Source organism: Anser cygnoides, chromosome 7 (genome assembly GCF_040182565.1).
Source record: "Anser cygnoides isolate HZ-2024a breed goose chromosome 7, Taihu_goose_T2T_genome, whole genome shotgun sequence".
Classification (NCBI taxonomy): Eukaryota; Metazoa; Chordata; class Aves; order Anseriformes; family Anatidae; genus Anser; species Anser cygnoides.
The window spans coordinates 36,678,886-36,702,895 of record NC_089879.1 but is presented as its reverse complement, the minus strand read 5'-3'; the positions used below and the strand labels follow the sequence as shown (position 1 = coordinate 36,702,895).

The window sequence follows — 24,010 nt, the reverse complement described above, 5'->3', positions numbered from 1 at the left end:
TCTGGGTGAGTCTTCAGAGATGACATAACCCTGGATGACAATGTCATCAGGCTGAGGCATGTTAGGCTGCTGCTGGCTGCTTGATGGGGCTGCTTCCTGTAGTCCTACAGAACAGAAGTGTCTACATGCAAGCAGCTTGCAAGTGTTGTCTTTGATTTTGTACGTTCTTTTATAGTGTAGTGTATAATAAATGTTGTGATTATCTTCTGATCTCATTTCATCTTTCTCCTATGAGTATCTCATCTTTGTGGATCAATCTATCATGTGGAAGGATGTCTTTTAGGTATTTAATGGTGTGATTGTACTGGAAACACAGGATTGCAAACACCAACCATGAGATTTCCTGCTTGGTAACATCCCTGTTACTGCTATTAGTTGTGACCTTGGTACAGCATTTTTTTTTTAATCTCTAGAGGAATTAGCATACCCCATTTGTAGGCATATATCTAGATTATTTTAATCACTAGGTTTTTGTTTCATTCATATAAAGATTTACATTTTATCCCTATTACCAGGGGAAATAGAGACAGACTGTCTATAATTATTCTGGGTTGGCTGAATCTCCAAGCCTGCCAGCAAGAAGAATAAAAGTGTTGAGGTAAAATAAGAGAAATTTTCTGAATCCTTTCCACAGGGATACCTGGAGTGGGATAACTTAAAGCAGTTTGGCATTAATTGAGTGTAAACAGTGGATATATGGGAAGACAGTTCCATTAAAGAGGCAGAATGGAAAGGAAAGCTTATGGTTTGGTAAAATTCTGAAATGCACCATCAGATATCTAGTAACAGAGGCATCAAAAACATTTCTTCTCAATTTCATAGGTCCTCTCAGACAGAAGAGTTGGATCCCTTGGAGTCCTCTGTGAAGCGGAAGCTTGGCCATAGCGGAGGACTGAGGCCCTCCAGCCCCCATGTCCCACAGCGGGCATTACTCATCTGTTGATGTTCAGCTTGATAATACATTCGTAGACAATCAGTACAAAGCAGTACAGTTTAAAACATGTTCCAATAATTTTCTAAAAGGTGGGAAGTTATTTCAGTAAGAATATTCATCTTGTTTCAAGACTAATTTTTAGTACTTGCATGAACTTACAATATGTACTGTGTAGTTACTTTTTAATCAAAATGCAGCTGGAAATGTGGAGTTTAAATGTGTATAAAATACTACATTTTAATACATTTTCAACAATGTTTTGTAAACAAGGCTCTCAGAATGTCACAAACATGAAAACAACACGAACTGTTGTTATCTCTGTCACCAATTATGGGATTATTTGTTAAACAGATGATTTTCCTTTTCTCATGATTTGCACAGTCTCTTCTGAAACACCTCTGTTTTCTAAAAGGCATAATAATACAAATAATAAATTATCACCTTTATTTTCTATTAGGAATTGGAAAACTTATCTATAAACATTAATTTGGATCTTTATGATGGATAACACAATGGGCACTGGCCTACAGTGGAGACTTTTGTTGAATCCAAGGACTTAATCCAGGATGTCCTATTTAAACCTTCATTTTCTGGTTTAAGGAAGGGGGAGGAATGGAACTGAAAGAAGACATTTGTAAGGTGTGAAGCAGCATTTCAGCCAATTCTTTCAGGTACACACTGCATCCTGGGAGAAAGGCGTTTAATATAATCTAACCTGCCACAGTGAAATAATCTTAAATAAAGAGGCCCTTCTACCTCGTGGAGTCTCACTTTTTATTGGCATGTATATTTGCACATGAAGGTTAGAATAAGACTGAAATACGAAATGTTTTTCAGTCAAAGTAACTTTTTATATTAAGAATTAAGAAAGTGAAATAAATCTGCAACGACACTACATTAACTTCATTGTTAAATGGCACGATATGTTGAGTTTGTTTTTTAGGCACTGCCATCTAGCCAGCTACAGTTTTAAAGGTAAGCTTCTATCGTTTTTATGTAGTGTTCCAGGCAGATGTTTCCGATGCCGAAATCTAATTTTAAAATAGAAATCCTTATTTCCAATCAACCACGTACATCTTCAGAACCAGGGAATGATGGCAGGCTGCTGTCAGAATGCCTTACTTTTATTTAATTTTCTGTCCTTTCCATCTGAAGCTTTTCACTTCAGTTCCAAGAGCTTGTCCAATACAGTTTTTGGCTGGGCTGTTTGTTTGTGATGCTATCTTTATCATCTAGCTTTAAAATAGTATTAACCATACATTGCCCCAAAAGCATACTAACTTTCTATGTGCTTTTAAAATAAGTTGTTAATGATTAGTATCATCCAGGCATGCTCTGTTTTGTAGTTCTTCATTATATTCTATTTCTTAAGGTTATATTTTCTGCTTGAATCACAGGAGTTATGCAGAAGCCTTTCCTCATGGGTCTAGAACCAGCATTTTAGAAAACTTACCTCTACATGACAAAATGGAGCAAAGGATCACTTCTCTCTCTGAAAAGACTCTTTCCTTATGATGACTCCTTATATCAAGGAACCACATTTATTTCTCTACATATGCCCTAGCTAGTCTCCTAATGTTTATGACTTCCTTAATCTGTTGCTAGGTTAATTGAACTGCTGGCCTGTGTCTTGCTGTGAATATCCATCAAGTGATGGAGGTCTGTTTGGTTTGTAGTGCTTGGTGACATTATTTTTAAGAAATATGTATTTTGTGGATCATTACTTTTAGGGCTTTGTAACTCCTCTGAAGATTTGTATTTGGTTCCGGCTGTAATTGACACCAATGAAGCAAGTGACATTGAATTTTTCCACAATCTGCACCAGTGAACCCATCTACAAACACATACAGTCCATCTTCCCCAACACAGGTTTTTAAGTCTCAGCATCACAATCCATCTGCAAGTCAACCATTTTCACCAATGACTTTTCATTCTTAGTTCTGTATCATGTTATATACCTGGTTAGTATAAGATAGCATTCTGAAACTAAGTTAATGACCATGGACAACAACGCTATAGTCATTAAAATAGTTCTTGATAGTTTCCTAGATAGATGCATTCTACTTAGGCTATTTTTGAAATCACATTCATATACAAACACCCATATTTCTCTCTGCTTGTCCCTCAAAATACAGATTTGCAAGAGCTTCCCCGGCAAGCAGTGCCAGACAAACTTTTCTCTCCAAAACATAGTGCAAGCGAAAATTTTTAAAAGCCTGCTTTCTAAGAATTTGCTAACTCTGTTCCGAGGGTATGAAGTAGTTAAGCCTAGACACATTTTCATCCCAGATAGGAAGAAAAAGGGACAGCTAAGGAGCTGTTTTATTTCAGATGGTGCATGATTTTTCCCCATTATTTGGCCACATTTGTTATAGCTATCTTGTCACCTCTGAATGTGGAGGACCTTTGTGTAGATTTTTAAGCAATATCTTATCTGTCTTTCTACTACATGCTCTGTTAGTTTTATACCTGGGTGTGCAAGTATTTCAATGTGACATTAAAAAGTTGCAGTTATGTAATGGCTGGAAAGCACGACACGTCTTTTTTTCAACATTCACTTTCTGTTGGGCTTTACAAAAAAGGTCAAGATCATTATTCAAATTAATGGAAGTAATTGCTGCAGGTAAATCTGCAGTAAACCTTAGATCTCTTAATTCTTGTCAACAGACACCTTTGCCTTTGTTCCTGTCACGTTTCATTATTCCTTTGTATTAGTGCTCAGATGGGTGAGTTTTACTAGACAGAAGAGGCCTATCTTTCTATGGACTAAAATACCCATTTCAACATAAAAAAAATAAAAATAAAAATAATGTCTCAAATCATTATAAGAACTAGTTCAGTTGGGTAAACAGCATTTTTACCTTATAAAGCACGGAACATTTTAAAACTTTTGAAAAAGCATTTAGGCTAACAAATTTCTGGACTGAGTAAATAAAAAGGAGTCAGCTGAAGTGTATATAACTAAAATATGACATTTTACTGGGGGTTGTTAGGCAAAACTAATTATAAGAATCAGTATCATCAGTTCTGCTGCACTGACGCCAGCACTGAGCAACCAGCAACTAGCTAGAGTGTGACCATACATATCTGTAGTTATATTTCTGTTAAAGAGGAAAAATCGGCCATGGACTGAGAATAGATCACCCCCACAGGACTGAAGAAAGACTGAGGTCCCACAGAATGGCCCTACCCCCAGTCCCCCTGCCTCACCAAGGCAGAGGGGACAGTGGCATTTGTCCTCCAGGAGCCAGAGCACATCCAGGTCCATGGCTACCGCTTCCTCGAAGTCCAAGGCCTTTTGGGGCAGCAGCTCAGGTTGCAGCAGCCAGGCTGTGGAACACCACCTGCTATGTTCATATCCCTGCTGCTGACAGGCCCCCTAGAAAGAGAGGTGACCTGAGGAAAAGTTGTATCCTCACAGAGAATTTCATTGAGGTGCAGGCTGGCATGACAGTAAATACTTCAATAAATAGTAAGATTTCTTAGTATTACTAGTAGTCCCTCCAAAATCAAATGGCCAGCAAGTGCTGTTGCTGTCGAGATGCCTTCAGGTTTGAGGATGCACACTGAGAGCTGCTTACAGCCAAGACTATCATCACTAAAATTACTATGATAAAAACCATAAAGTGACTATCACAAAAAGGACAGCCTGTAAATAATGTAGAATAGTGTGATATCAGGAAAGCACATCGCTTTTCTTAGGGAAGAATTTGCCTGGAGATAAACCGCTGTCAAGCCCCCTTCCTTAACACTTTCTGTACAGTACACGGCCTGCACTGTTCTGCACCCACCTCCAGGTGCTCAACACTTTTCCTCAACCATGGTATGGCTGTACCTTGTTTCTCCCCACCTTCAGGGTGGTATTTACAGAATTTAGGCTTCACCCTGGCATTGCTTCAGCAAGAAAGAAGGACTTCCACAAAAACATTGATCAGCTTCCTGCGCGCTTGTTTCCCTCACTGGGTCATGTCTTACAATGAGACAAGCTATCAGTTTCATGCAGGCAAATGAGATGTTTTCACCTACGAGTCAAATCTTGGGGGCCTGTTGATCTGTGGTGTAATTTCTTAGACAAAAAACACATTGAATTTTCTGGGGCATGTAATTCTCATTCAACTCGTTGCAGAAAACTTGAGGTGATTGAAATATTAGTGACCTAACGGCATCCTGGCTTCTATCAGGAATAGTGTAGCCAGAAGGACCAGGGAGGCGATCGTCCCCTTGTACTCTGCTCTGGTGAGGCTGCACCTTGAGTGCTGTGTTCAGTTTTGGGCCCCTCAGTACAAGAAGGACATCAAGGCCCTGGAGCGTGTCCAGAGAAGGGCCACAAAGCTGGTGAAGGGCCTGGAACACAAGTCCTGTGAGGAGCAGCTGAGGGAACTGGGGTTGTTTAGTCTGGGGAAGAGAAGGCTCAGGGCAGGCCTTACTGCTTTCTACAACTACCTGAAAGAAGTGGTGGGAAGCTGGGGGTCGAGCTCTTCTCGCAGATAACTAGCGATAGGACTAGAGGGAATGGCCTCAAGTTGTGTCAGGGGAGGTTTAGGTTGGAAATTAGGAGATATTTCTTCTCAGAAAGAGTAGTCAGACACTGGAACAGGTTACCCAGGGAAGTGGTGGAGTCACTGTCCCTGGGGGTGTTCAAGGAAAGGTTGGACATGGTGCTTAGGGACATGGTTTAGTGGGTGACATTGGTAGTAGGGCAATGGTTGGACCAGATGATCTTGGAGGTCATTTCCAACCTTAATGATTCTATGATTCTATGCATGCAGTGCTGGGCATGTGACAAATCCCCCCTTCTGGTCTGTACTTGCTGGGGATTTACAGGGATGCCATTTGCTTCCAGCTGCAGGTCTTCACCTGGCAGGTACATGAATTGAAGCAATCACGTGTGCGCGTGTGTGTGTGCATGCATGCACTACTGTTTGCAGGATTGCAGCACAAGATGGTAAAGATAATCCATTATTTTTTAGGCATCTGTTGTTTGCTTACAATCTCCCATAGGCTCCAATGTTTGTTTGTTGATTTTGTCTTTAATTCATGGCAATGTAACAAAATAAATGCGATGATTTATGAAAAATTATTATCTTGGATTAGCTTAAGTTTCAGTGCTTTACACCTGCTGATACTGAAGGTCTTCCACAGAAGAAGCTCTTGCTCTTCAGGTCATAGAATTATTTTTGGTGTAATTTTACTCACATGAATATTTTCACAGCATATGTATTTTCCACATCAAAAATAGCCTGGCCTAAGTCTTTAAAAAAGATGTTATAGGCTACTTTCCTTTCTCTCTCTCTCTTTTTTATTTTATTTATTTTATTTTATTTTATTTTATTTTATTTTATTTTATTTTATTTTATTTTATCTAATTACGGGCATTATCCAGCATATAAGTCAAACCCCAATCAAAGTTAATTAGCAAATTAGCTCTAACTGTTGAGCTGTTAATATCATGTGGTAATAGGGTGTAGACCTACAAAAAGCAATAATCTTCCATTATATACAGATGGTTTGTATGGCTAAGTGTAATGGCATATGAGAGATATGGTCTACATATAGGATTGAGAACCAAGAAACTCGGTGCTTCTGTCCTCTCTTTGATTCCAGTCTTCTCTGTTGGTATATATAAAATGGAGAAAAACACCCAAGGGAAACATGAGATGGGGGTCAGGGGACAAAAACCTTGAGCAGAAATTAAAGAGAAACATCAATAACAGCAGAAATGAGTAGTCAGTCTCGTATTTACAGGAGGTGAGAACTGTTGTGCCGATCACTCAAATCATGTGCCAATCACTCCACATAAGTCATTTAAGAGTACTGGGCATCTCTTTTTGAGTTTCTCAATGTGTTTTGCAAGAATGATTGTGGTTTGTTTACAGATCATCATCTGATTCTGATTGTTTAATTGCCCCTCCCTTTCCAGGAGGTGTCTTCCCCAGAGGAGAGAACTCTATTAATTTACTCATTTTAGAGTGTCAGGAAATCTGATGGTTTGAGATCTAGCAGGTAGTAGAAGTTAGTTTTGTTAAAAAGTTGCTTATTTCTTGAGCTACTGGATACTACGAAAAAAGAATATCTGATGAAATGGAAGCTGCAACACGAAGAACAAAGATGGAAAAAAATTTACGATTGACCAAAGAAAAACCCAGAAAAAGGAATAAGTACAGGCATATCTGCATGGGTTGGTTTTCATTTCAATTCCTTCTTGCTCTTTAACAGAACCTTTTTCCTATCCCTCTTTCTGTTTACTTGGGAATGGGGCGATTTAGCATTGGTTATGGGCTAAAAGAGTGTGCAGTATCTCTATAGGCTATCACAACAACGAGTAGATTCTCATTTCTTCTCAAGAAACTGGCTGCTCATGGCTTGGACTGGCATACGCTTCGTTGGGTTAAAAACTGGCTTGATAGCCAGGCCCAAAGAGTCATGGTTAATGGAGTTAAATCCAGTTGGAGCCCAGTCACTAGTGGAGTCCCCCGGGGCTCAGTGCTGGGGCCAGTCCTCTTTAATATCTTTATCAATGATCTGGATGAGGGGATCGAGTGCACTCTCAGTAAGTTTACAGATGACACTGAGTTAGGTGCGTGTGTCAATCTGCTCGAGGGTAGGAAGGCTCTGCAGGAGGATCTGGATAGGCTGGACTGATGGGCTGAGGCCAACTGCATGAGGTTCAAGGCCAAGTGCCGGGTCCTGCACCTGGGGCGCAACAACCCCATGCAGAGCTACAGGCTGGGAGATGAGTGGTTATAAACCTGCCCGGCAAAGAAGGATCTGGGAGTACTGGTTGATAGTCGGCTGAATATGAGCCAGCAGTGTGCTCAGGTGGCCAAGAAGGCCAACAGCATCCTGGCTTGCATAAGAAACAGTGTGGCCAGCAGGTCTAGGGAAGTGATTGTCCCCCTGCGCTCGGCTCTGGTGAGGCCGCACCTCGAGTACTGTGTTCAGTTTTGGGCCCCTCGCTACAAGAAGGACATGGAGGTGCTCGAGAGAGTCCAGAGGAGGGCAACGAAGCTGGTGTGGGGTCTGGAGAACAAGTCTTACGAGGAGCGGCTGAAGGAGCTGGGCTTGTTTAGCCTGGAGAAGAGGAGGCTCAGGGGAGACCTTATCGCTCTCTACAGTTACTTTAAAGGAGGCTGTAGCAAGGTGGGGGTTGGTCTATTCTCCCACATGCCTGGTGACAGGACGAGGGGGAATGGGCTAAAGTTGCGCCAGGGGAGGTTTAGGTTGAATGTTAGGAAGAACTTCTTTACTGAAAGGGTTGTTAGTTAGCCATTGGAATAGGCTGCCCAGGGAAGTGGTTGAGTCACCATCCCTGGAGGTCTTTAAAAGATGTTTAGATGTAGAGCTTCTTAGTGATATGGTTTAGTGGAGGACTTGTCAGTGTTAGGTCAGAGGTTGGACTGGGTGATCTTGGAGGTCTCTTCCAACCTAGATGATTCTGTGATTTGCTTTGGCTGCAGGGCTGTGGGGAATCATCTTTGGTTAGGTAGGTAGCTGCAAGAGGCTCTGTGTCAGCCTCACTAGGGCCTGCACACCATTTGGTTTCCCAAATTTGCTTTCTGTTTTGCTTTCCCAATTTCCGACCATTGTTGGCTTTCCCAAATCTGCTTTCTGTTTGTCCTCTCATCACTGAAGTGCTGGGCTTTCCATTGTTCATTGGTGTTTCTCTGAGGTAAGAGACTATCTGGATGTGCATATTTATCAGCTTGTTTAAGTGTCGGCCTTTATGTGGACCTGTTGTTTTAACCGTATCCTAGAAGCCGGCTTAAGTTACTTCCCCCTAATTGTTTAAGCCAAACTGAAAGAAGGCCACTTAAAACTGCTGGGGGGTGGGGGAATTAAAAGACATTCAATTTGTCAGTCTAAAGGATCCTGGCAGTATGGGACTTGTCTGCCTGCCCTCTTAGGGCTTTCCAGATGTCCTGCTTGCATAAGGGCAGTTGTATGTTAGTAAACAAAAGGTTTAGCTAGCCTAATATTCCTGCCACTGAGACAGTGAATTAAGCAATGAATTAGGCAAGGCATGCCTAACAAGGAGTGTGAGAACAGAGTGAGCTTAAATGATGCCTCTGTTTGTAGCTCAGGCATTTTCTGACTCCAACAAGGTCATACAGCTATATCTAATGGATTAGTAATTAGTAATCCTCACAGGATTTCTCTTCCACGAACCAGTCTACATCCCCCTGGAGCCCAAATAAACATTAAACATCTTGTGGCAAGAATTTTCACTGAATGACACTCCTTTGGTGGGGAGAAAAAAACAAAAACAAAAAACAATAAAACATGCCCTGCTTTGCTGGTTCTCAACTTGTTTCCTGCTAGCTTCACTTATTTCCCTCCCTTTCCCTGCTGTTTATAATTTTATAATCTCTGCTGTATCCCTTTGGTCAATTTGTTTTCTGAATGAGGAGTTCTAGTTTACCCAGTTGATCATTGTTAGGCTTTTGTTAAGGCTTGCTCTCTACTGAATTTCTAACGCTTGAAGGCCTGCATCTTGTGGGGAGGGCAGACAATGACTTCAGGCTTGGGCTAGAAGTGAACATAAAATTATCCAAGATGTTTTGATACGCACACTAGATACTTGCTCTTTTTTTGATGATCACATATATTACTTAATCAAGTAATCGTGATTATAATGTATGGAAAGATAAGCAGGGTTTGTGTTCAAATAGTATGTTCTTGCAGTAGAGTGTTTTTTTTTTTTCAAGCAATGCCAGTAAAGCATATGATTCACTCGTGTCAGTCGTGCATACGTGTATGTTTGTACTCATTCAAAGCAGTGATAGGTAAACTGCAAGCGGAAGGAAACAGCTGAGTGGCATGTATGCGAGACCTGTTGAGTTACAAGTGGAAGCAAGCTCATTTAAGAGCAAGCACACCTGCATTGGATGTATGTGTGCTGGGGGATGAGGGTGAGGGCCAGGCTGTAGGAAGAAAGGTCCAGGATAAAACTGATAAATTATGCCAGGCTTGAAGGCATTCCTTCTTGGTGCTGTGAGGTGCAGAAGATATGCTGTGAGATACATAGTGAACATGGGAAAGACAGGGCAACAGACTCTAGCTACAGAAGCTTGCAGTGTTCATACAGAGGAGTTCATGCACTGCTGTCTTGGATTATGTCTGTTTTGTTTCATAAAGCAAGTGATTCAGTACTTTTTCCCTTAGGGTGGGGCAGTAGTCATTTTCCTGTGTTGCTTAAAAAATAACATTAAGCCAAACCATGACTAAAGTATTAATACTAAAAACAAATCCAGCTGCCTGATGTAACTTAACTTTTATTCTGAATGGATTTTTCTATTATAGGTATGAATAATAAACGTCTGCTTTTAAATAATGAACAATGTATGCCACAATATATTTTTACTTCATGAGATCTCTCTCTATTCCCAACCTCTGTTCCAGTGCACAGTAAGACAGGCTAGTTGTCTACTGTTATTCTCTCAGCATGTGGTTTTCTTTCTTGATTCATCAATACATTCCCTCGCAGGCCTGCCAAGCTGGCATCTTTAAAAACATCAGAATTAAGTGTACTAGCCTCTCGGGTCTCCTGCTGTGAAAGTATTGGATTTAAACAGAAGTGAATCAGTTGCTTATCTTTTGATACAACTAAAAGATGCTGATTGACATTATGCTGGGCCTTAAAGTTAATATGCTTTTTTTTAATAAGCTGGGAAGTTGCTGTTGTACCATGTGTTATGGTAAATCAGTAGTGTTTGTTAGTATATAGTGTTCATACTACACAAATGAAACGTGCAGTTCTGAATCACTTTGACTTTTTGATGTTTTGATGAGGGCATACCCCAAGCAAGCACGGGAGAGCAGGGCTCCGGGGCCTAGCCAGCAGTGACCCGTGCCGGCGACCGGGGTTGCGGCAGATCTGCCATGTCACTGCCGGTGGTCCCCATGACGGCCCAGCACTGTGTGAAGAAGCCTCCCGAGGGCCGCAGCCCGCCTCGAGCTACGCCGTGCTCGGCTGTGCGATGCGGAAGGGCCTCGCCCCCCCCAAGGGTCCTCACCCCCCCCCCCGCAGGAAGCGGAGTACGTGAGGCGCCGGGCGCGGCCGTTGCCGCCCTCCCGCCGCAGGCCCCGCCCTCCCACAGGTCCCTCGCGGCCTCCGGGGCTGCCCGGCCGAGCGCCTGCGGCCCGCGCCGCCCCCCGCGGGGCTCCCTGCTGGGTGCCGCGTCCTCCCCCGCCGTACCGGGAGCGTTTTCCCGGGCGGCGGCGACCGCGGCCGGGCGGGGGGAGGCTCGCGGCGTCGTGCGGTGGGGAGGCGTCGTGCGGGGCGGCCCCGGCTCGTTGGGGTCCTGTGGGGCGGCGGCGGGCGGGCGGATCGGTGTCTCCTTCACTTCGCCCTCCAGTGCCAGCGCCTGCAGCAGCGCGGCCTCCTCACGGCGACACCCGCCCGCGCCCCCGGCCCCGCTCCGCCCGGCTCCGCCGCCCTCCTGCGCCAGCCAGGTGCCGCCCGGGGCCGAGGGGGCGGCGAGCGGGGCTGGGACGCGGGGCAGGGACGCGGGGCAGGGGCTCGGGCTCGTTCCCCGGCGGCGGGGCAGGATCGGCCGTACGGGTGCGAGGGGTCGCCACGAAGCCACTCGCCCAGCCGCGGGCGCGGCGCCGCGGACCTGCGGCTGTGCCCGGGCGGCGGTTACATAAGGGGCGGGGGTCAGGCCGGGATGCCCAAGATGGCCGCGCCGAGGAGTTCACCTTGCGGCTGGGCCAGGCAGGGCGCGGAGGGGCCCGAGCGGGGCCGGCGCTGCCTGGGGAAGGGAGAGGAGGGGGGCCCGGGCCGTGCCCTCTCCTTCGGGGGGGGGGGGGGGGGGGGGGGGGGGGGGGGGGGGGCTTTGCTGTACTCTTGCTTTCGGTTTCTGAGCACGTAGTTAACCTGCAGATGTTTAATCTTCTCTCCCCTCTCCGTAGAGCCTCTAAATTGGCCTAGCTATGGTTATGCCAGTAGTGTGCCAGCCTCTGAGAAGTAAGTAGGCAGACAGTTGAAGCAAGGGTAATGAGGGTTTTTTTTTGTTCTTTAAGCGTTAGAAGCAGTGTAAGTTTAAAGGTTAGTGTATCCGATGTATTTTTAACAAGAATATTTCAAAGAATATCTACTTATCTGTTACTATTTGCAATATTGGAATACAATTTTAGTGTAGTTGCTGCCATTTACAAAATGGGATGAGTGCTAATTTTTTTTTTCATTACGTGACCTTTAGCTTGATCTTCAATATCCCGAGGTCTAGAAATCTTTATAGAAGTCCTTGGCGTTCCTTTAATTACAGGGTGCGACACAATTTCGAAATACTACCTCGAAGGAAAGTTGTCATGTAATCATTCTGACAACATTTATACATTTTTTTCTGTTCTTTTTTTTTGTCCTTTTACGTTAGTAGAAGGCATATTTGTGCATCTTGAGTAACGGATTCTTTAATGATTTTTTAATGATTTTTTTAAAGAAGGATAAAATGAAACAAAGATTATGGTGGAGCTCTTGCTTGATACCAGTGCATTCTGTGTTTATGAAATGAGGAATAAGATCTGACAGTTGCTTTCACAACCAACATATTGTCGTTAAGTGTTACCTATATTTTAGGCACTTCTAATTAGTAGTTTACATGAAAGGCAGTTTAAAACAGGATTGAAGAAAAGTACTTCTGGTTGTAAGAGTTTGCAGACCTAGCTAACTTACCAATTCTAGAGGAAACAGGAATGATTTTTTTGGCCCTGTTTTCATTTAATGAGCTTTCTCATGATGACACTAGCTTATCAAGTGTTTAGTATACCAAAAACTAACTTGTGCTTTTTCCTTTTTTCCTCTTGCACCGCTGTTAGTAAAGAAGTAGGACAGTGGTGTGAAGGTCATAAGCTGTTTTAACTTTTAATCATAAAACTTGGATCTGTAAACTGGAATGTCTGACAAATATTGGTCAGCTTCCTCGCATAGGGAGGAAGCTTAACTTGGCTGGATAAAACAGCAACATCCTTTCACTGCAGTATTTCTTTAAATTTAGACAGATACCAGTTTGTTAACCTTGCAGGCCTTTATGGCTTAATATAAATATCTTCTCTGTAATGATTGTCTAGTCAGATTGGAAGTATTTAAGGCAAGAAAGAAAAGCTCATTTGTGCTGTCAAAGTATGCCTATGATAAAGGCTAGAGACCTATTCAGAGGAAAAGTGCACAGCTAAACCTTCTCTATGTTATTTTAAACTACTAATGAATTGTACAGCAGGGATTTAGAGTGTGGGAAGACTACTGTTCCCATAATTTCTTGTAATTTGGTCCTACATCTCCTAGCTTTTATTGAATAGATTATAGAAACCATTTTCTGTGATGACACTGGGACTCATATCTGTTCTGCTGTTGAATCTTTTCCTGAAGCTTATCTTAGTTACCGTGGACTTTAACTTGGGCTAAGCCTTTTCAAGATTCAATCATGTTCAAGTAATTTTTTTAACAGACAAATTACTCTGTTAAGAAGTTGATTTTCTTTATACTCTCCAGTAAGTGCTGGATGTCTTTCTCTACTGGCTTGGATGTAGAGCTTAGCTTTCCTTACTAAAGATTTTTTTATTTATTTATTTTTAGCTAAACTGTAAATGTATATGATTTTGCGATGATGCAGTTCAAGTCTTCCTCTTGTGTTTTAGGAAGATGGAGAGAGGTACTCCGGACAACTAGCGAAGAAATTTTGGAGAAACGATGTTTAGGCACAAGGCTCTTTCTTACATGCTAAAAAGCTTTTTAAATAGTAGCAGTTGATTACAGTTAGGCTATAGCTGGCAGGTAGAATAATCAGTTGTTTGTTTTTTTTTTTGTGGATACTATTCTAAAACAGTCTGTTTAGTGGAATGATGCCCTAAAGGAAATTATTCCAAATCAGGAATACCTTGCCTGATTCAGGCAAGTTTCCTTTTATGCAGATAAGACAAAAAAAGATGAAAGGTGACTTTAAAAGAAGAATAAAAAACCTGCCTCAAATCCCCTATTATTTAATACATTCATAACGATGTGCAGAAGAAAATATAAATCTTATTTAAAATTACTTTTAAAACTGGAAGTCATCTTTTCAGCTTTCAGTTAAAAGTTAATATATATGAGTACTGCCCTTGTTATTTTTTTAGGTTCTAAAGATGTTTTTCTGTTTACTTTAAAACAAAACCCATGCAAGAGCAGGATGAACAGTGAATTACGTTCATCTGGCTTTCAGCAAAACAAATGACTGACTAATTTTAAAAGATAAGACTTCTCATTTTGTTTCTGCATTAAGGCTTTTTATTGTGTTTGTCTAGTTAGTGTTTTCCCCTTTGTTATTTGGCCCTTTGGAGAAAATTACTAACTCTTTGAAATATGCTCCATTTTCTGTGTTTTAAGACTTTAAAATACAATGCCCTTACTTAAGACCTTTTGCTGTTGAAGTGGGGGGAAAGCAGTCACCTAAGGAAGATACAGATAGAGAGCATCTTCATGGGGAGGAGGAGCACCATACATACAGCCTGTGTGGGACTTTAGGCTGGTATCCAGAAGGCTGGGGGACTGGGTCATGGCTAGTCTTGAATGATGGGTTCTTTAACAGTGAGATTGCCAGAGGCTCCCTGTCTGAGAAGCTCTCCTTAAAAGTCATTTTCTCACTGACCCAGCACTCCTAGTACTGTTTGTTTTAGGCTAACAAGAGCCCCCCCCCCCCAACATAAAGTGTTGTACTTTGTAGTGTGGAAGACCTTCATCTGAGTGATGGCTAGGTAACGTCCCTCAAAGATCCCTTCCAAATCTTAGGTGTACTATTTAAAATACGGGGCAAAGCAGACACTCATGCTTTCACATTTTGAAAGTGAAACCTTGTAGGTCTTCTCAGATAACTTTCATAAGCATCTGTTAAATTGGGCTTTGTAGGACTTGCAGAAATATGAAAAACTTATTCAGACTTATTTCTGGTTTCCTGGTTTTCACTGGTTACTGCCAACTCTGGAAATGTGAGCTATTAGCTTGTGGTAATTAAAGGTGTGTGGTGAAGTCGACTTGAAAAGTGACAATTTCTCATCAATAATCAGGTTGCATCTGCCCAGAAAACACAATGTTCATGGTGAACATCACTGAAAATCTGTGTGTGTTTCACAGAACATTGTAATTGTTTGAACCATTTGTCTGCTAACTGCCTTCGTGGATAAATCTGCCTTGAAGAAAGCATCTTTAAGAGTTGTAGTAGCGCTTTGTGTATGGTGAAAGATTGACTATTAATTACCATTATTACCTTTCAGCTCCAATGGCAATTCCTCCGTCATATGCAGACCTTGGCAAATCTGCCAGAGATATCTTCAATAAAGGATATGGTAAGAATAGTGCCTCTTACGAAATACAGCATGGTCTGTGTTGCAGCAGTGAATTGACTATTTTATCTTGCATGTAAAGCTGAATGTTAATAGACCTGTGTTTCTGAGGAGGGTATGTTGCTTTTGTGTCATTACTGTCAGCTAATAACAGATCACTGGAGTCTTTTTGTGGGCTGTTTCGATGTGAAGTCTGTTAAACCTCACTGCCTTAGCCACATAGGTCAGGAAAGAGGTATACAAGTATGTGAGACTGAGCATCCACTGTTACTTAGCTTAGGAGCACATTTCCTCTACTGATCCTTGTGCCACAGCATTTGTTGGTATAGAAAGGAGATATATATATATATATATATATATATATATATATATATATATATTATATATATATATATATGTAAGTAATGTTACCACTGTAATATTGTGGTGCTTTTGGAATAGCAAGAGGAGTAGCTATCAGGATAATAAAATTCTTCAAAATTCGTAAATGCTTAATAGGCAGTTGCAAGTAAGCAGATTTTAACTATGCAGTGCTGTGTATTTCTAGTCTTTAGGAATTCGGGCAGGGTCTTTTTCACCAAGATCACCACTCGGGTCTGAGGGTAAGAATGTGAAATGACACTTGTATAAACCTACTTACATTTCAAGTCCAATAGCTGTGCGTTTCCTAGTGATTTTCCTTTGAGATCTTTCTTCCTCTTAGTGCTCAGACACAATTTTATGCATTAGGATAGCTCTTCAAATGGTGTTGAGTACAGAGTAGATGCTATTGAGGGAACACAGGAGAATGCATCTTGTCAGTAAATACGTTTACTCTTGGATATTATCTTGTTAGTTAGATATGCAATGTACAATTGAGCAGCTACTCCCTGTTTACTGTTTGGTGATGACAGAACAGAACTGGCTGCTTCTTAAGCCTCCTCTAGCTGGAGTAGTATCTGAAATTTGAGTGTTATGGAAGTCAGTCTATGGTGGTTTTTGTATATGTATATACACAGCAGTCTCAGCAGTGAGGTTGGGAAAACAGCTTCTTGGAAAATGTACCTTGTCTTAGTTAAAGCACAACTTTTTAACTTTGACTTCTGTTTATTAAGGGTTTGGGTTGGTGAAACTGGATGTGAAAACAAAATCTGCAAGTGGAGTGGTGAGTTTACTTATTCATTGTATTTCGGGGGGATGTTCTGATGATTTTTTAATTACGGAAGGGCAACTCCCAGATGCTATTAAGTAGATTAGGTTATATTAATGATAAATGTTTAGTGTAAAATAATTTCAGAAGCATCTAAAGCTCAGACTTCATTCTGAATATAACACTGGTATTGCAGTATGGGCCAATAAATAAAATCAGTTGTCTAGTAATCTTTGTAAAACGGCTTGTTAGCTGTCCTTCATCTTATGCCTGAAGGCTAACAAATAGCAGACATATATATATGTATATATATATACATGTATCAACTGCAGTACAAAGAAGTTGTTTGTGGTACTGTTTGTTTTTTGAAATTTTTGGCATCTTAATGCTTGTATGAAATAGTTGGCAGTGAAATAGCACTTCGAATCTGTGGCTTTTCTTTAAAGGTAGTAAAGGGCTGCAGTGATGTTCCGTGCAAGATGACTTGGTCGTGCAAGCAGTGCCTTCTATTACTTTTATCTATTTCTAGAGCAGACTTCGCAAGGTGTAAAGGTAGATCCCTGGTGCCTATCAGAACAGGAAGTTTTAACAATACGTAGCTGTCAGAGGTGTGTGTGTTACATGCTGTGTTTGCAGAGCCCTATGATCCTGTTATAGTTGTAATGTTTCTTATTTCAGCTCCTTTCTGTAAAGGACTACCAGTAATAAGTGCTAAAACTTTCTGCAGAATACAGGCTCCCATGTGAATCCCATATCAATTGCAAGTCATCATTCCCAGCAGGGGAATGTGCTGTCAACTATTAAAGATTCTTGGTTTGGCTTTTGGTTTGCTTGTTAAGAGTATCAAACGTAACCTTATATTTCAGGAACTCTTTTCCTTTTGAGGAGAATGCTTATGGTAACTACAGGCTTGCTTTTGAGTTACTTTATAAATCAATATGTTTTGTAATGCTGATACAAACGTTGCAGTTGAAATGGGGGCAAGGAAGGGGGGAGTCCTCTATGTGGACGTGAATCACCTGGCTATTAGTTCATGTTATGTCTGTCCCCCAAGTTGTCTGTTGTTGTTCAACTTGTTATGTGGCATAACAAGATCTTAATGTTTGGTGAAGAAGGGTCTTTTCTCTTTTGTCACTGTGTAAGGCTTTCATGATCACGTGTATCTTCAGTGTAACATAGACACTGTCCTTTTCTAGGAATTCACAACATCTGGTTCTTCGAACACAGACACTGGAAAAGTGAATGGGAGCTTGGAGACCAAATACAAGTGGGCTGAGTATGGGCTGACTTTCACAGAAAAATGGAACACAGATAACACTCTGGGAACAGAAATTGCAATTGAAGATCAGGTAATAGATTAGGAAAGTATTCAGTTCATTTACATAAGTGGCAGAACTGAACTTATAGCTTTGTCTTCTCTCTCTTCAATTAGATTGCCAAAGGCTTGAAGTTGACGTTTGATACAACTTTCTCACCAAATACAGGGTAAGAATTTTTAACACTTTTACTTTGTGACTACCTACACCCATGGCTGGTAAATAGCCATCTGGTGTGTCAAATCAATCGTTATGGATCCAAATTAGCAAATCCCAATGCTAATAAAGGCTTCTGTTCTTCAGCATCACATCTTGTTCTACAGGCTTAACATTGTACACTTCACAACAGCCTGCTTTCCTCATTTTCTGGGATAGGAATACTTAGTTGGAATATTACAGGAGGGATGAAGATGTTTGTCTTTATAACAATGCATGTTTTGATGATTTTTCTGGATTTTTGGTGGGTTACCTATGCTTTGACCCTGTCTAGAGGAAGCACGTGCATGGTATTTAGATGCATTCTGTTGAGGCATATGGCTCAAATTTGGCAGTTCATTGAGGAAAGATCAAGCCCTATCTTAAGATAATCTTTTCTCTGTTTCAGAAAGAAGAGTGGTAAAATTAAGTCAGCATATAAACGTGAATGCCTAAACCTAGGTTGTGATGTTGACTTTGACTTTGCTGGGCCTGCAATCCATGGTTCAGCTGTCTTTGGTTATGAAGGCTGGCTGGCTGGTTATCAGATGACTTTTGATAGTGCCAAATCGAAATTGACAAGGAACAACTTCTCTGTGGGTTACAAGACTGGAGATTTCCAACTGCACACTAATGTGTAAGTACTTAAAATTGTGTCCAGTTTTACAGAAGCAGGCTTTCTTTACCCTTTCTTCTAGTCAGAATACAAATGCCTTTCAAGCACCTCTTGGTATTTCAAGCAATTAAGCAGTGTGCTTTTTTGAATAGCAAACTTAAATAAATGTTAGTTTGTCTCTTTTCAAAATAGTAAGTACTCATAGCTTATAGTTTAAAGCATAATATATGCTACAGTTTTCCAGATGCTGAAATCAAAATTTGAAGTGCAGTACGCATAACTCCCAGATACGTCTAATTGATCATAATGCTGCTTCTAGTTTTCCCAATACATTGAACCGTATCTGACTATAATATAAAGGTAGTAGATTTGTTAGAGGTAGCAGTTAGCCTTGGGCTATTTAAGTAGGTCAGAATTAGTTTCTGGAGCAAGAACAGAGCTTTGCTGTTGGACATTTTGAGTAGCTTCTTCATCTTGCATATATGGGATGAGTGTGTGAAATGCTTAGAGTGCAACTGAAGTGTATGGCATCTTGGTTTTGAACTTCATTCAAATTGCTGCGTTTAGAGATCCTGGATGTCCTTCAGAGCAAGCTGATCATAATCTACTGAAGAATATGATGTTCTCAATCTAATACCAACTGCCATTGTTTCAGTGTGTTTATGTAGGACATAACGCTTCTATTTCAAAATCAAGCTATTTTGGAAAGAGATCAGAGGGATTGTTCAGTCTGGGTTTGTGGAAGGTGAGGCAGGGGAAGCTACAAAATACGTTAGTCTAAGCTGTAAGAATTCCATTTCAGTTCAGTAATCTCAAATAGTGTGACAAATTTTATAAAGATCTTTGAATTCATTAGAAGAATCAGGTATGTTTAGTAATCAAATTCAGAATGCTTGTTTCCTCATAACTAACATTTATATATTAGGTTAAGGATGTAAACTGGATTTTTGTTCAAGTACTTAAAATTAATTGGAGAACTAGCTGTGACAAACTGAAAAATATTTTCACGGATTATTGCAGTTTAATTTTGCCATGAAACTTTTTTCATCTCCCTTAACCCGATCTAAAAGTGTGAAACAATTCAAACTTTCTGACTCTTGTTTTGAATAGGACAAACTGTTTTTTTAAAGTTGGGATTAAGTAGATATAAGGAGCTAACTTTTTTTTTTTATATTTGTGCAGCAATGATGGTTCTGAATTTGGTGGGTCAATTTACCAGAAAGTGAGTGACAATCTTGAAACTGCTGTAAACCTGGCTTGGACAGCAGGTAGCAACAGCACTCGCTTTGGTATTGCAGCTAAATACAAGTTGGATTCCACTGCTTCTATCTCTGTAAGTATGTCTCTAACCAAAAGGGTTATTCTAAACAGCAGCTTTTCAGTTCCTGAGCATATGTGCATTATTAGTACAAAAGATAATTGGTCAAAAAGTCTAGTAAGAGCTACTGTTACAATCCAGATGGTTGTAATTAAGCAGTATTTAAATCATGTTACTTTGCATATAGCAACATCTCTTTCAGAATCTCAAATGTTGCCCTGCTCTGCAGGATTTCACATGTATATATAAAAAAAAAAAGCCAACCTACAAACAACGCAACCTGCATATCTGACCCTAAGCTTACAGATTCTTTTGAACGGTTTTTTGGAAACACTCCAGTTCTCATGGTGAGAACTTGTAAGAGATGCTGGTTGAAAAGACTATATTGCAGAACAGCTTTGCTCGTTATGAGGTTGGAATCACTCTGTAGAGGAAGTGATGCTGACTGAGAGAATTTTTGCACATAATGTTTATGATGTTATGAAGTGACCTCTGCTTGACTGACTGGTCCTGCAAAATACTAATGGAGGTTTCTTTAAATGTGTCTTGTTTTGGGAAACTGGTGGTGAGTTATTACGGCCTTCTGAAAAAAATGGGTGTAAGTTCACCTGCCAAACTACCTTCCAGTAACAGTTCTCCCTGTTCCTGCGACCTGTCTACACTTGAATAGGTTTCAGTTTTTCAGCCTAAGTTGTGGGGCATAGGCATAGCTGGAGAGACAGTTTAGTAAGCACAGAGATAATGAAAAAAGTAATACTGGGTTTGGTTAGTAAGCTCTGGCTCCTGAATGGTAATGAAGAACTCTTCAGTTATGTTTCAATTGTTGGTTTGTTTATTTTTCTCCAGGCAAAAGTCAACAATTCTAGTCTAGTTGGAGTGGGTTACACCCAGACCCTGAGGCCAGGTAAGGACTTTCACATGCATGACTTCTGTATACATATCTTCCGTGCATCACATAGAAAAATTTTGAGATCTATGTATTGATATGCAACTACTTTGATTCTTCAGAATATCTTTGTCTGTAAAACAAAGTAAGTGTTTGACAGCAGGTTATGGTGCACATTAACATTTAGATAAACAAGACATAACACTGTACCTAATGGTATTTCTGTATAATATTACTCATTGATTTGTTTAGCAGTTCACTATTGTGTTTGAAAACTTAGCTTTAAGGCTGTGCAAGCAGTCTTTTCTAGCTTTGCTTTTTCCAGTCCTATTGTACAGAACAATAGCAGATCTTGAAAAATGATTAATAATCAAAACAGCACACTTTCTGATCTACATGTTCAGAAAAAATCTGAGGAACTGAACTTTTTCTGTTTAAATATGAAAACACCTGTTAATGCTACATTACTATTGGTTAGTTATTCATTTGAAACCTAGTAAAATACATAGTTTTCATTCCCTCCCTTCCTTGGCACAAGTGTCTGTCGTTCTATGCATAGTTTCTCTTTCATGCATTCCTTAATGTAGAAGAACAAACTTTCTGTGCACTTATCAAGTGGAGTCTTTGGATATGTGGTTTATAAAATGGTATTTTAAAAAAGCATCCAGTTTGCTTGATTCACATGACTAGCTTTCAGTATATTTCATGTGTAAATGAATTCTTCCATAGAGTAATTGGGAGCAAAGTAACAAACTGAGAGCTACAGCTTGTACTTGTAATGACAGAGGTTGAGTTGCAATGAAAGCTACTCTGATTATATGTTGTAAACATGCTCTTTAAAATTTTACAGGTGTGAAGCTTACTCTGTCTGCCCTGATAGACGGAAAGAGCATCAATGCTGGTGGCCATAAACTTGGCCTTGGCCTGGAATTGGAGGCTTAAAAAGGTGAAGAAACTGCTGCAGAGAAGGGATATCAGAAGAATTTGGCCTTAAAATGTATTTTCAATGTGACCAGCAGGCTTTTTTCCCAAGAAGGATGACCTAGAACAAGAGCTGTATTTGAAGCATTTAGACAGTTACTTGTTAGCTGGTTTCTAGTTAAATTGGTTACCCATCTAGTTACAATTCTGCATTAGTGCAGTCACTTAAACATTATTTAAATGTATTTAACTGTTTAATGCGCTACCCACAAATAATGAAATAGACATTTATGAAAACTGTACAATTGCGTGCATGTTTGTTTTTATGTTCCTTTTAACATTTGATATTGCCATTGAATGAAAAATGGATCAGTGGATGTCTTGAAATGAGGTCAACAGTTTTGTTAAATCACCTTAAATAGATACATTTGGTATCCCGAGACAACTCAAATTATGAATAAATCAAGTACACACACATACTTGTGCCTCAGATATTTTAAGAGTCAAGATAATAGGGTAGTGCTCAGTTAAGTTTTAACTAAAATAACCCAAGATGTAGTGCTCTGTATCTCTGTGCAATTAAGGACCCACCCCTCCCTTGTGAACATTGAATATAGCTGGTTTTCACCAAACAGTTAAAATTCCTCAAGCAAGTCGAATGTTTTTTTTGTCAGGTAAGGTTTGTCATATCAGATGGTTGAATTCCCTCTGTTGTTCCATGGGCAAGACTTTACTGCATTACTAGTTGGCCTGCTGATGTAGAGAATGCAGAAAGACGTGCTTGCCACATTGAGACATTTAAAAACTGTTCCTTGATGCTTTGCCCAACAGCGGGGGGAGAAAACTCACAAACACTCGTTTTGCTTATAATTGTGTGAAGTGAGACTTCTCTGCAACTGAATGTAATAGTGTCATGGTACAACAGCCTGCTTAGCCCAACTGCTTTGAAGGTTTCTGCTTAAAATAAATGAAATAAAGGCTTAATTTTAAATGGAAATGGAGGAAAACATAACCAATTTTGCTTTCCCATTGACTAATAAATCTTGGTAGATATGATCAGAAATGTGGACTAATAGAAAAACTTGTATTTTTTCCAGGGTGGCATCTCTTAAAATCACACTGTTAAGGTCAAGCATAAGTAGCTGTAGTTGCTTTTAATGTGGAATATTTTACATGCAGTCACAGTTCTTAATTTAAGAGTGAGGTTTTATTCTATTCAGGGAATTGCTTGGAGCCTGTTTCTTCGTCTCATAGCTGAGAAGAAGCTCTTTATAGTTGGTCTTGCAGCCTGTAGTTCACATACCTTTAAAAGGAAGGAGGCTAGGTTATGGTTGGGAATGTTTGTTTTGCAAACTGTTTGGTTTGTGCTAGGTTACTTAACTCCCCTAAACATCTGAGTGATTTACGTGAGATCTTGGTCCATCTTGTATTGTTGCCCTCATACTCATTCTTGAGTTAAGTACTATAGCGAACTGCCTGTGTCCAGGCTTTAGCTATGGAATAATTGAGTCACTTTCTTTGCAGAAGGTAGAACCAAGCTTACGCTGTCATCTCAGCATCTTGAGCAGGCTTGGTAGTGTCTTTGACCAGTTTTCTTACATGGAAAAGAGAAGGCTTCGCAGCATAGGTCACTAGACTTATGCTTCGGAGAACCTTTAGTGCCATTCTCACTTGAATACCCTTTCCTTGGGACACTTCTACCACTTGGTGATGGAAGAAGCAGCACGTAAGATGGAATTTGTTGCTCTGTTATTGCATGTAAATGTTTGAGCTGATACACTTCGAAGTATTTATACACAAGCTCTTCTTAAGCTAGAGATCGTGTGGCCAGACAATTGAGTTTTATTCCAGGTTCTCTTTTCAGTGTAACACAAAGCATCTGCAGGCTTCTCCCAGAAATAAAAAAAGGTGTGTGCCTGCATGCATCATCCAACTGTAGCACTTGGGCAAATAAAGGACTGTCTTTTGCTTATGAGCGATGCCTTGCATCCTTAAACCAACGATGGCTACGGTACTGTTGTTGCTCTGTTTTTTGGAGGGTTTTGATAAGGCTGTAGTGGTCTGACACTTGGTCTTTCAGGAACCAACTACCCTAGCCCTTTTTTCACTGTTCGCTCATCTCTATCCATTGTTCTTGAGGTTACGTAACAGCCAAATGAAACAAAAGCAGATCTTCCGAGTTTCTCTTTGCTTCTTCCTACAAATTAGGTATGGAAAGCCTGAACACATTTATTTTACTGTTTCCATGTGCATCACTTCACTGGTCGTTAGCCTAGAAACCTTAAGCAGTTCCCTTTGTTACAATGCTGATAGGCAATGGGAGAATTACAAGAGCTCTGCAGTAGTTAACTGTGAAAATGTTGAGCTTCCTAAAATATTGTC

General features: G+C 40.5%; 1 protein-coding gene across 3 annotated transcripts; it reads left to right on the top strand.

Annotated features, from left to right (window-relative positions):
* The first annotated feature begins 7,000 nt into the window (after nt 1-7,000).
* Nucleotides 7,001-22,107, top strand: VDAC2 (voltage dependent anion channel 2). Of its 3 annotated transcripts, XM_048059981.2 has the most exons (10): nt 11,246-11,386; nt 11,846-11,900; nt 15,179-15,250; nt 16,342-16,391; nt 17,573-17,725; nt 17,809-17,861; nt 18,297-18,524; nt 19,686-19,836; nt 20,668-20,725; nt 21,558-22,107. In XM_048059981.2, exons 2-10 carry the CDS (start codon nt 11,867-11,869, stop codon nt 21,647-21,649), a joined length of 891 nt encoding a protein of 296 aa, XP_047915938.1. In that variant the 5' UTR covers nt 11,246-11,386; nt 11,846-11,866; the 3' UTR covers nt 21,650-22,107. The 3 variants fall into 3 exon arrangements, with proteins under 3 accessions (XP_013031609.1, XP_047915939.1, XP_047915938.1); XM_013176155.3 differs by lacking the exons at nt 11,246-11,386; nt 11,846-11,900 and adding an exon at nt 7,001-7,112; XM_048059982.2 differs by lacking the exon at nt 11,846-11,900 and having other exon boundaries at nt 11,207-11,386.
* The last annotated feature ends 1,903 nt before the right edge of the window (nt 22,108-24,010 follow it).

Excerpts from the sequence above, each read along its gene's own strand:
- VDAC2 (XM_013176155.3), top strand. The coding sequence starts at position 7,016 with ATGGAAGCTGCAACACGAAGAACAAAGATGGAAAAAAATTTACGATTG. Across the intron at positions 17,726-17,808 it reads AAATTGCAATTGAAGATCAG|ATTGCCAAAGGCTTGAAGTT; the intron begins GTAATAGATTAG and ends CTCTTCAATTAG. Across the intron at positions 19,837-20,667 it reads ATTCCACTGCTTCTATCTCT|GCAAAAGTCAACAATTCTAG; the intron begins GTAAGTATGTCT and ends ATTTTTCTCCAG.